The sequence below is a fragment of the Micropterus salmoides genome, unplaced genomic scaffold, assembly GCF_014851395.1.
Source record: "Micropterus salmoides isolate LMB-PRFRI ecotype aquatic unplaced genomic scaffold, ASM1485139v1 Ms_hic_scaffold_7, whole genome shotgun sequence".
Taxonomy (NCBI): Eukaryota; Metazoa; Chordata; class Actinopteri; order Centrarchiformes; family Centrarchidae; genus Micropterus; species Micropterus salmoides.
The window spans coordinates 1253160-1265718 of record NW_024044459.1 but is presented as its reverse complement, the minus strand read 5'-3'; the positions used below and the strand labels follow the sequence as shown (position 1 = coordinate 1265718).

At 40.8% G+C, this 12559-nt stretch overlaps 1 protein-coding gene across 2 annotated transcripts in view; it reads left to right on the top strand.

Moving 5' to 3' along the window:
* mamdc2a (MAM domain containing 2a) overlaps positions 1 to 12559 on the top strand; it is an 85103-nt gene that overhangs the window by 46458 nt on the left and 26086 nt on the right. For both annotated transcript variants that reach the window (XM_038704114.1, XM_038704115.1), the window contains exon 8: positions 493 to 639. In XM_038704114.1, coding sequence (XP_038560042.1) covers positions 493 to 639 — 147 coding nt within the window. The remainder of the gene's footprint in view (positions 1 to 492; positions 640 to 12559) is intronic.

Genomic DNA, 12559 nt, shown 5'->3' with positions numbered 1-12559 from the left:
GTTGAGGCCGTTCCTTTCTTGGCATCTGGCTTTCCTCACCAGTTTCACAACTGGGTGTGAAAAGGGAAAGGGCATGTTAAGAGTCCATGTTAATGGCTCTTTGGTAGGGTAGAGAATCAAGACTGAAGAAAGGGGTTCTTTGATGTCTGAGGTAATCTGAAAGAGGAACGTCGTTACCATAACTTTTGGTCTTGGGGAATGACTTTGTGTGGGGGTCAGTTTAGAGTTTTATGACCCTTGTCCAAAAAGGTCCTGATAGTCTAGTTCAGGATGAGGTTAGTCTCCGGACAAGGTCAATATTGTCATTTTAACAGTCAAGCATAGAGTCTGTTATCTCAACTTAACTGGAGGTGGTAGGTTTTATGGTCAAAACTGCCCCCACCCCCTTCTCTCATCTCAAAGAGAGATTCCAGATTATTCCTTTTGGGATAAAATAATTAAACCAACACTGGCTGGTTCACTACATTGGAGATGCTGTGTTTTGTGTTTCAGAGCCGACCTTTGACCCCTCTATAGCCAACTGTGACTTTGAGAATGGGCTGTGTCTGTACTATCACGAGAAAGAAGATAGCAAGGTGTGGAGCAGAGTTTCAGTCAAGCCTAATGCATACAGGATAGGAGACCATACCAAAGGAACAGGTGAGTCACACTGCACCACACACCTAGTACTGCTAGGTCCACTTTTATCTAATCTGGCGTACCAGGCATTTTCCTGGTTGGCCGACTTTGGGGGTCGGTCGTATGGCAATACATTGTATATATTTCTAATTCCTAACGACCGGCCCATAAAGCAGCGGACACGGTATATTGGTTAATTTTCTATAATGGCCCAATCACATCGCTTAATGGGCTGGCCTCATCTCTCCTACTTGTCCTCTCTGTGTCTCGTGACAGATGGCATGGCATTACCAGTTTGGTGTTGTTTAAATTGTACAGCTGTTTACATATCTTTGTCAGGGAATTCCAACTATTCTGGATCTGAATTTATGTTAATACCCAGCCTAATTAATTGTAAAAATCTCTTCCTATGTCATTGTCTAGTCAAGCCTAATCACCTCCAATGAGGTGCCTTGGAGGTGAGAGACAGTAGTAGCCTACTTCAGTATTGATCACCAGTCAGTCAAGAGTGAGGGAGTACACTGGTCCACTTGCACTGATACCTCAGAGACCTCGAGGTGAACAGGTCCTGGAGGGATGATAGATTTCAGGCTATTTCTGAAATCCACAACCATATCCACTGTTTGTAAACAATGAAGCAAATGAACGCACATTTTCTGTTTCTGAATCCAGAAACGAAAAACGACTAAAGCAAATTCAAATAACGGTTCGGACGAAGGTACGCTTGTTTTTTTGGTATAATTAACAAAGGCAGAAACCAGAAACAGGCCGTTCTTCTGTTTTTTGAATTTTGGGCCCGAAATGAACATTCAGTTTGAGTTTTCGTTTTTACTGTTTTTTTTTATCAAAACAAAAATACTAATTTATTACTCAATAATTCCTTTCATTGGTGGGTGGGACTTCATCAACCCCTTGCTTCTGATTGGATAGTGTGCTCCATCACTAATCTTTGTACTTAAGGCTACTTTTCAAAATTAAGGGGCTCCAAAAGAATTTCCATTACTGCTGTGGTTCTCCCTCTTTGCCTTAAGACAATGCAATGTCTACACAAAAATATACACTTAGTTGACAGTTTATTAGCGAAAACTAATTAAGTAATGCAATAAATCCATGATTAAGAGATTAACAGTTTTTATGAAGTGGTGATCAGTTTGTGATGAATTAAACAAAGGTATTTCTGTTATTTAGCATTACAGATTAAGGCTTATTTTAATACTGTGGACAGGAAAGTGTTCTCAGTATTATAAAGATCGATGGCATCGAACCAACAGCAAGCACACCAAAAGGATTTACAAAAAATGACCAGCAGGTGTCGCAATGCACCTCCCTCAGCTGTGATCACCTGGAGCTACTTAAGAAAACGGCTCCACTGAGTTCATTCTACAGTGTTTAAAGATTAATCACACCTGATATGGTCTAGTTAGTTTATGTCTACTCAAGACTGCCTACATTTGAACAAATTTCTGAGTAAGCGAAAGGGACTTTGCACTTTTGTAGCCATAGATAATCATTTAGCACAGTTAGCCTTTATCCATCAATACCGGTACCTGATGTGATTTTAAAAAATAGCATGATAATAGCAGATTATAGCAAATAGCAAATAGCAGATGCAACCCAATAAGACTAAATAACTATATCATAATTTATTATTAAGCTTAGTTCTGGTTTCACTAAATTTGCAATTAAAACGGCCGCTGTCTGCGGCAGAGGTTTCCCACATCAATGATCAAACGAAAACGTCAAGGCACACCACCTCTTAATTGTAAATAATGTAATCATTATAATAATTGTAGCCTAATAGCCTACGTTGTCATTTGTGTTGATTAAACTTGTACCTCGGTTGGATAAGTAAGAGACCCGTATACTGAAATGTGTCAATCTGAGTTGATGATAAATGATATGTGCCTTGATTTGGAACCAGCTGTGATCAAGAAGTTCACAGGAGTCCTGTTATTCCAACACCATCTGTAAAATGTGATGGGATCAAATATCTCCTCCGCTGTGCCTCAACAGGTGAAGAGGAAGAAGTCACAGTGCCCACTTTGAACGGTCTAACTGCGTGGCGTGAAGTGCGTGCCATGTTTTGGGCACAACATGCAACAAACCAATCAGATTTGCGTGCGCTTGCACCTTGGCGCATTGCTATCATAATAGTGGATGAATGGCGCATTATAATACATTAATTGACTGAACAGCAGATTCACAGCGATATAAAAACTGCCTCATGAAGCCAAATGTTCCTCTGCAGCTCTGTGTTTATCAGTGAAGCAGACTGGAGTTTGTTAACAGACAGACAGATGCTGTCTCCTCTGTGAAACATCTGGATCCTCACTACCCTGCATTATTAGAAACTATGATGAACCGGTCGGGGAGTCACATCTCTCCCCTGCAGTGGTTTAATTATTTTGTGTTTTATTGCTGAATGAGTGTTTTCTTTAATGATTTACTTTCATGATTAGAGAGGCTGCTGCCAGTCATTTAAAACGTTTCTATGCGCAAAAAAGTCGCAACAAATATCGTGGAGCATTCAAGAAGCAAAAAAAATTAAAAATGTTATAAACTTGACATAACAGGACAGAGGAAACTCGCCAGAAGGCAGAGCATTCAACTTTTAGCTTCTGAAATAATTTAGACGCTCTGAGGGGGCTCAGGATTGATCAGGAGGACGCTGCTTTACTCCAGTTTCAATGGACGTGTATGTAAGAGCTTTTGGATATGGAGAAGAACACAGAACATGAACTAACATTAGATCCTGACCGATCCTGTCACTTGTCAAGAGATTCTAATATTAAGTTATGTTGCTGTGCCTCGTGCGTAAAGTGGAGTAATGCGCCACAAAAATACCAAAAAACAAAGAAACAGTGAAATACTGTGCCGTTGACTTGCCGTTTGGTCAATGGTACAGTCGCCTTCTGTTGCTTCAAAATAGGAATGTGCCAACAATTTGCCTGAGTGACCACAGCTTATTTTAAGAACAACACTCCCATGGGCGCACAATTTGCTATTTAAACAACATGGCCATTTGGTGTGAAAATGACAACTGCGTTGGTTAAAATCTCTCTCACACAGTCCAGGTTCATACAGAGAAACAGTTTGGAGTAAAGCAGCCATCCTCCTGATCAGTCCTGAGCTGCATCACAGCATCTAAATTATTTCAGAAGCTAAAAGTTGAATTGTAGTTCCTCTGCAGAGTTTCCTTTGCCCTGTCATGTCAAGTTAATAACTTCAGCCTTTTTATTTTTTGCTGCTCAAATATCCCACTATATTTGTTGTGACTTGCGCACATGACCTTTAAAATGACCGACAGCAGCCTCCCTGATCATGAAAGTAAATCATTAAAGAAAACACTCATACATCAATAAAACACAAAATAAAGAAACCAGTGTGGGAGATGTGACCCACAACCGGTTCATAATTTATATAAATGCAGCGCAGTGACAATCCAGACGTTTCGAGGAGACTGGTCTGTCTGGTTACAGACTGGAGTTCCGACATTTCACTGATAAACTACAGAGCAGCAGAGGCTTTATCATCAGAGGTGGTTTTTATATCACGGCCACACTTAGGCTATTTCCATGTCTTCTCTCTGCTGTGAGTCTGCAATTCAATCAGTCAGTTGTTTTTTTTTTCATAATGCGCCATTCAAACGCTATTATAATAGCAATGCCAAAGTACAAGCGCACCTGGCTTTAAAAGGGAAATGACACTGACTGGTGGATTGCATGTTATGTCCTACACACCCATGACTTATTCACAGACTAAGAATGACTCTTTTGAACCATGCACCCGGCGCCAAGACAACTATTTCTGCCGTCAAACTAGCAAAATTGGAGTTGGACACGCCCCAAACGCAACTGCGCTACGCGCTTCACGCTGTGAAGGACCCTGTGTATAGAAAGATTTGCCCCTTCGCAAAAGGAAAAAGTGGTCACAGGAGTGTACATATGTTAGTAGGCAACTACCTGGTGGTGTTTCATTAAAACTAACAAAAGACTCATATTTTATCACGTTCTCTTTTTTGGCTTTATGTTCATTGCATTTACATTACATTTATTAATTTAGCTGATGCTTTTATCCAAAGCGACTTACAATTGCTATATAATTGCTATATATGTCAGAGGTCGCACGCCTCTGGAGCAACAAGGGGTAAAGTTTCTTGCTCAGGCACACATTGACGTCATGTTTACATAAAGCAGCTGTTTTATTTACAAATTCGATAAAACCTGGGCAATAGTAATTAATAATAAAATATGATATGGCTATTTAGTCTTATTGGCTTCCATCTGTCATCATGGCTATTTTTGAAAATCACATCACATTTAATTCAATTATAATAATTTAATATTCTATGGGTACAAAGGTGCAAAACCCCTTTCTCTTACTCAGAAATATGTTCAAATGTAGGCAGTCTCGAGTAGACAAACAACTAAGCCCAACTAGACCAGGTGTGATGAATCTTTAAACACTGCACAATTAACTCAGTGGAGCTGTTTTCTCAAGTGGCTCCAGGTGATCACAGCTGAGGGAGGTGCTGCTGGTAATTTTTTGTAAATCCTTTTCGTGTGCTTATTGGGTCCGTGTACGTTCTGATAGTTTGTTTTTTCGTTTGAACCAATAAACGAATAAACGAGAAAACCACCTTTTTTTCATTTGTAGTTCAAACCAAAAACAAAGAAACGGAAAAAAGAGCCGTTCTCCCGTTTTTGGTTTCTGAATCCAAAAACGAAAAACCACTAAGCCAAATTCAAATAATGGTCCGATTTTGGTTTTATGAAACTCCTATTTTCATTTTCCGTTTGAAGATAGACATTAAGAAAAGAAAGACCGGTGAGCCAGGTGACCCGGAAGTAAGAGTATAGATATTAAAATAAAAGCCAAGCGTTTAGAACGGTCGGATCTGTAGCATTATGCAGCACTAACATTATACCAGGGTGATGTTAGATGAAAATAAATAAGTAAACCTGGATCGAGAGAAATACGTTATTATGATGATTATAACATTATGATTACATGCACTATAATATTGTGCATTTATTCATGTAAACAGCAGTCAGGAGTCACATTTTTTAAGCGCATTATTTGGTGCAGTATAGTTGGTAGGCTAATATAGGTTAACCTAAGAAATGATTGTGTGTGCAGAGTTGTTACTGTCAGAGCTATATTTTAATATTAAATAAATATTTAATGTGGTTTCCACCGTAATGAACCAAGCTGTTCCCCCTTTCTACCAACAGGTGGCAGGATTTAACTGAAGGTCTGTACTGTGTCTTTATGTTTTGAATCCAGATTACTGATACAGACGGATTTATTGTTGTTCATTTCATTTGGTTTGTGATATTTATGTTTTATTTGCAGTCTAGTTATCATCTTCATCATTCACCCTCAGCCCAGAGTTAAACCTGCACGCCCTTCTGTTCTGACCTGGTTCTAACACTGCTGTCAGCTTCTAGCAGCTCTGACAACAAACGCACAACAGAAATGTCCTACAGATCTGATCATTCTACAAGCTTGGCTTTTATTTTCATTGTTTACTATTACTTCTGGTTCCCCTGGCCCACCTGTCTTTATTTTCTCAACATCTATCTTAAAACCGAAAAATTAAAATAGGAATTTCAAAACACCAAAATTGAATGAAAAGAATGGCTCTTTTGTTCCCGTTTCTTAATTTTTTAGGTTGAAAAGGTTTTCCCGTTTGTGCGTTTTACAGTTCAAACGAAAAAAAAAACTATCAGAATATACACTGACCGTGGACTCATCCCCACTAGAGATGAGTCCAATGAGGGTGGTGTCATCCGCAAACTTCAGGAGCTTGACCTGTTGGCTCTGTGGGCTAACTGCAGGTGGTCCAGGAGTGGGTCTCTGATGGATTTGAGGTTGGACAACACAAGGCGATCTAGTGTGAAACAGGCTTTGAGCCCAAACACAAGACACAGAGCCACTCGTTCAGTTTGCAGCATTTAATCAAAAAACACCAAAACAGAAAAAAGCAGTGGTGTAGTCTATGTGATACGCAGGTATACACCGTATACCCACTAGGAAAGGTCAAGGATTTCCGTATACCCACTTAAAATAGCAAGATGATACATATCTAAGGGGCGGCTGTGGCTCAGGTTCAATCCCCGGCACCTCCAGGCAGCATGTCAAAGTGTCCTTGGGCCCCTGGCGGCTGTTCCATAATGTAAAAGTGCTTTGAGTGGTTGAAAAGACTAGAAAGGCGCTATACAAATATGGAGCATTTACATATCAATAAGGTTTTGTGACACCCCGTCTGTAATGCGAAGCACTGACTTGTGGGGCTTCCATGGCCTGTGACCAGGATCTGACGTCACCTACTAAACAACAACACAGCTGCCTGATGGTCTCTCGGTGCAAGTTAGCTGTAACACTTTATAATAACTACACAACATGAAGCATTAGTCATGTATTAGTAAATACAGAATTCATCATTTATCAAGCATTGTACATACATTAATACACATTAGTAAGTCATTCATAAACACAGTTATAAATGTTTTATTCTTTATTATCCACACACTATGAACCAGTTGTTAAGTATTAGTACATTTTTAATTCATCATTTATAAAGCATTGTTCTTACGTTAATAGAGATTGGTAAGTCATTTATAAACATAACCTCAGCAAAAAAGAAAGGTCTCCTCACTTTCAACTTCTTTTATTTTCAGCAAACTCAACATGTGTAAATATTTGTATGAAAATAAAAGGAAATCAACTAAGACATAAACTGAAATTGAAATTGTAATAGAAAAATGTGTCCCTGAACAAAGGGGGGTCAAAATCAAAAGTAACAGTCAGTATCTGGTGTGGCCACCAGCTGCAGGAAGTACTGCAGTGCATCTCCTCCTCATCAACTGCACCAGATTTTCCAGCTCTTGCTGTGAGATGTTATTCCACTCTTCACCAAGGCACGTCTAATTTCCTGGACATTTCATTGTCTCATGCTATATGAATTGTTTTTAAGTGGACACAGGGACAGGACATATCCTGTACCTGATATGGAGGCACTGATTGCTTGTCTAATTGTTTGAATTCTGTCTGTGAAGAAGGAGGCAAATACATTGCAGGGCCTGGTGGACAGAAGGTCAGAGGCTACAGACACAGGAGGGTTGGTTAGCCTGTCCACAGCAGCAAACAGGGCACGTGCATTATTAGTGTTTTTGGTGATGATGTCAGAGAAGAAGGACCGCCTTGCATTTCTCAGTTCTAAATTATAAATGCGAAGTCTCTCTTTATAAATGTCATAATGAACCTGGAGATTTGTTTTCCGAAGATGGAGAAGACTACCAGCACACTGGGCCCCGGCTTGTCCTGGGAAGAGTCATGAGTGCTATTTTCCTTGTAGCCAGGACTAGGCACATATCAGACAGAGCTTTTTCGCCATTGCGGAGCGGGAAGGCGGGTTGTGCGCTGTATTTGTGACACGTGTGTCAAACCTGGAGGACTTAGAACCAGCGGTGGAGGTGGACAGTGAGGGGGGTTTAGGGTGGAGAAAATGGGAGTGGAGCGCGGGAAGGTGCGGGGAGTAAAATGGGAGAATAGGAGTCTAACCAGGTCTTCCATGTGATCAGTGAAGTCCAACAGGGGGGAGGGGGGAGAAAGGGTGTCTGGAGACCTAGATGGGGATTGGGGGGGGTAGAGATGGTGAATCCTCACTGTTAGTTTTCAGTGAGGGAGGTGGGGGCTCTTCCTCTTGACTCAGATGTCTCCTGCGATCAGAGCTCTCTTCTGGCGGGGGCTGAGGTGGCTCTCCTTCAAGGTTTCTGGCGTGTTGTGTTATGTCTTCTTCTTGTTTAGATGCCTCTTGTCTCTTGTCCTTGGCATAGGGAACAGATGAGTGACGCAGAAAGTAAAACAGGTTTGAGCTGAACAATTTTACTCCTGACTTGTTAAGGCGAAATCCATCTGCCTTAAAAAGATGTCTGCGGTCCCACAGAAAGTAAAAGTTTTCGATGAAATGCACTGAACGGACAGTACATGCCGTTGAGAGCCACATGTTCAATACCATCAATCTGCTGAATTTCTCAGCTCCTCTTTGGATTGGCGGTATAGGGCCACTGATAAACACCTCAGCATTCAAAGAGCTGACTGTGTTCAACAGATTATTAAAATCCTCTTTCAACACTTCAGACTGTTGCTTCACAACATCACTGGTCTCGATATGCAGTATGATGTTTTTCACAGTAGGATGTTCAGCCACGATATGCAGGATTCTTTCTGCCAAGTTCTGACTTCGGAAAGCAGAGTATTTTGGTATTTTGGATTAATGTATTGCGTTGTATGGCGTGCTGACGTATTGCGGTAAGCGTGTCGACTCATTTCCGTTTCCGGTGCTTGTGTGTTGGTACCGTGTTGTTGCTCTCGCTAAATAACAGTTACATTTGTTTGATTACAGCGGCCAACTGTTCGCTAAACACTTATTCTTTACAGTAATTTTGCCTAAGCACTCACAGTTCTTTCCATCTTTTAGTGACTGCTGTTCAATCTCATAGTTGTTCTAAAGTTTTGGTAACTGACGCTACAGTAATTTAGCTTAGCCGTTAGCGACTTTAGCTTAGCAGCTAGCGATGGCTTCTCCTTCTCCCTCTCTCTCTCCTACTTTCTCCTGCTCGGTGTGTCAGATGTTTAGTTACTCCTCTGCCTCCTTTAGCGGTAATGGTACGTGTAATAAGTATAGTTTATTTATAGACATGGAGGCGAGGCTCAGTGATTTAGAAGTCCGGCTCCGCACCTTGGTAGATCAATCTTTAGCTACTGTAGCTAGCCAGTCCCCGGTAGTCGGTGCGGAACGGCCTGAGTTAGCCTCTGGTAGCCGTCAGGTAAACAGAAGAGGAGCTGTGCATAAAAACCTCATAAAAATTAAAACCACAAGAGCAATAGTGCAAACGAATAGGAGAGTTAAATGTGGACTCTTAAACATCAGATCTCTCTCTTCTAAAGGTGTACTAGTAAATGAACTAATATCAGATTATGATATTGATTTATTTGGTCTTACTGAAACCTGGCTGGGTGATGGAGAATATGTTAGCCTAAATGAATCCACCCCTCCCAGTCATATTAATACTCACATTCCTCGAGGCACAGGCCGAGGAGGTGGAGTTGCAGCTATCTTCGACTCTAGCCTACTAATCAGCTCTAAACCTAAACTAAACTATAACTCATTTGAAAGTCTTGTTCTTAGTCTTTCGCACCCAAGTTGGAAATCACTGCAACCAATTCTTTTTGTTATAGTGTACCGAGCACCTGGCCCGTACTCTGAATTCTTATCTGAATTTGCAGAGTTTTTGTCAACTTTAGTCCTTAAAACGGACAAAGTTATTACTGTAGGAGATTTTAATATTCATGTGGATGTTGAGAATGACAGCTTTAGTACTGCGTTTATCTCTCTGTTAGATTCCATCGGCTTCTCTCAGAGTGTTCATGAACCGACTCACTGTTTTAACCACACCCTCGACCTTGTTTTGGTGTATGGTATTGAAATTGAACATTTAGTGGTGTTCCCACAGAATCCCTCTTTATCCGACCACTGTTTGATAACTTTTGAGTTTGTATTGCTGAACTACTCGCCATTGGGCAAAAATTTCTATACAAGATGTCTGTCTGATAGTGCCATAGCTAAATTTAAGGATGCGATTCCATCAGCTCTAAATACATTATCAGTCACAAAGTAACGGAGGACTCCTATGCTAATTTCAGTCCCTCCCAAATCGATCATCTTGTTGATAGTGCTGCAGGCTCGCTGCGAATGACACTCGACTCTGTAGCCCCTCTAAAAAAGAAAATACTAAAACAAAGACGGTTAGCTCCATGGTATAATACTGAAACTCGCAAATTAAAGCAAATATCACGGAAACTTGAGAGGAATTGGCGTTCTACCAAAGTGGAAAATTCTCGTTTAATTTGGCAAGATAGTCTTAAAACTTATAGGAAGGCCCTCCGTAATGCCAGAGCAGCGTACTACTCGTCATTAATAGAGGAAAATAGGAACAACCCAAAGTTTCTTTTCAGCACTGTAGCCAGGCTGACAGAGAGTCACAGCTCTATTGAGCCAAGTATTCCCATAGCTCTCAGTAGTTACGATTTCATGAGCTTCTTTAATGATAAAATTCTAACTATTAGAAACAAAATTCACCAAGACCTGCCCTCAATTGGCACCGACTTATCTCTTAACTCAGGAACCTTAGAAACAGCTGCAGAACCAGATACATGTTTAGACTGTTTTGCTTCCCTCAATCTTTACCAACTAACTTCAATAATTTCTTCATCTAAACCATCAACCTGCCTCTTAGACCCCATCCCGACTAGGCTGCTTAAAGATGTTCTACCCTTAGTCAGCACCTCTATACTAGATATGATCAATCTATCTTTATCAACAGGCTATGTACCACAGTACTTTAAAGTAGCTGTAATTAAACCTCTTCTGAAAAAGCCCAAACTTGATCCGGATGTTTTAGCCAACTATAGACCTATATCTAACCTTCCATTTCTCTCTAAGGTTCTGGAGAAAGCAGTTGCTAAACAGCTGTGTGACTTTCTACAGAGCAATAGTTTATTTGAGGATTTTCAGTCAGGATTTAGAGCTCATCATAGCACAGAGACAGCACTGGTGAAAATTACTAATGACCTCCTTATTGCATCAGACAAAGGACTTGTCTCTGTACTGGTTTTATTAGATCTTAGTGCTGCATTTGATACCATTGACCATCAGATCCTATTGCAGAGACTGGAATATTTCATTGGCATTAAAGGAACCGCTCTAAGCTGGTTTAAGTCCTATTTATCAGATCGATTTCAGTTTGTACATGTTAACGATGAGTCCTCCATGCACGCCAAAGTTACTCATGGAGTTCCTCAAGGATCTGTCCTTGGACCAATCCTCTTCACTTTATATATGCTTCCTTTAGGCAATATTATCAGGAAACATTCCATAAGCTTTCATTGTTATGCAGATGATACTCAGTTATATCTATCGATCAAGCCAGATGAAACTCATCAGTTAGCCAAACTTCAAATGTGCCTTCAGGATGTTAAAACCTGGATGACCTGTAATTTTCTCATGTTAAACTCAGATAAAACTGAAGTTATTGCTCTGGGGCCTAAGCACCTCCGTGACGCATTATCTAAAATATAGTTTCCCTGGATGGCATCGCCTTGGCCTCCAGCACCACTGTGAGGAATCTTGGAGTTATCTTTGATCAGGACATGTCGTTTAAGTCTCACATTAAGCAAATTTCAAGGACCGCCTTTTTTCACCTACGTAATATTGCGAAAATCAGGAACATCCTGTCTAAAAATGATGCAGAAAAACTAGTCCATGCATTTGTTACTTCTAGGCTGGATTACTGCAATTCCTTATTATCAGGCTGCTCGAAAAAGTCCATTAAGACTCTTCAGCTAATCCAGAATGCTGCAGCACGTGTTCTGACAGGAACCAGGAAAAGAGATCACATTTCTCCTGTTTTAGCTTCTTTGCATTGGCTTCCAGTAAAATCCAGAATAGAATTTAAAATCATTCTTCTTACCTACAAAGCTCTTAATGGTCAGGCACCATCTTATCTTAAAGAGCTCATAGTACCTTACTACCCCACCAGAGCACTGCGCTCCCAGAATGCAGGGTTACTTGTGGTTCCTAGAGTCTCCAAAAGTAGACTAGGAGCCAGAGCGTTCAGCTATCAAGCTCCTCTCCTGTGGAACCAGGTTCCAGTTTGGGTTCAGGAGGCAGACACCATCTCCACATTTAAGAGTAGGCTTAAGACTTTCCTCTTTGATAAAGCTTATAGTTAGGGCTGGCTCAGGTAGTCCTGAACCATCCCTTAGTTATGCTGCTATAGGCCTAGACTGCCGGGGGATTTCCCATGATGCACTGAGCTCCTCTCTCCTCTACTTTCTCTCCCTCTGTATGCAACCTTATCCCATTATTGCATGT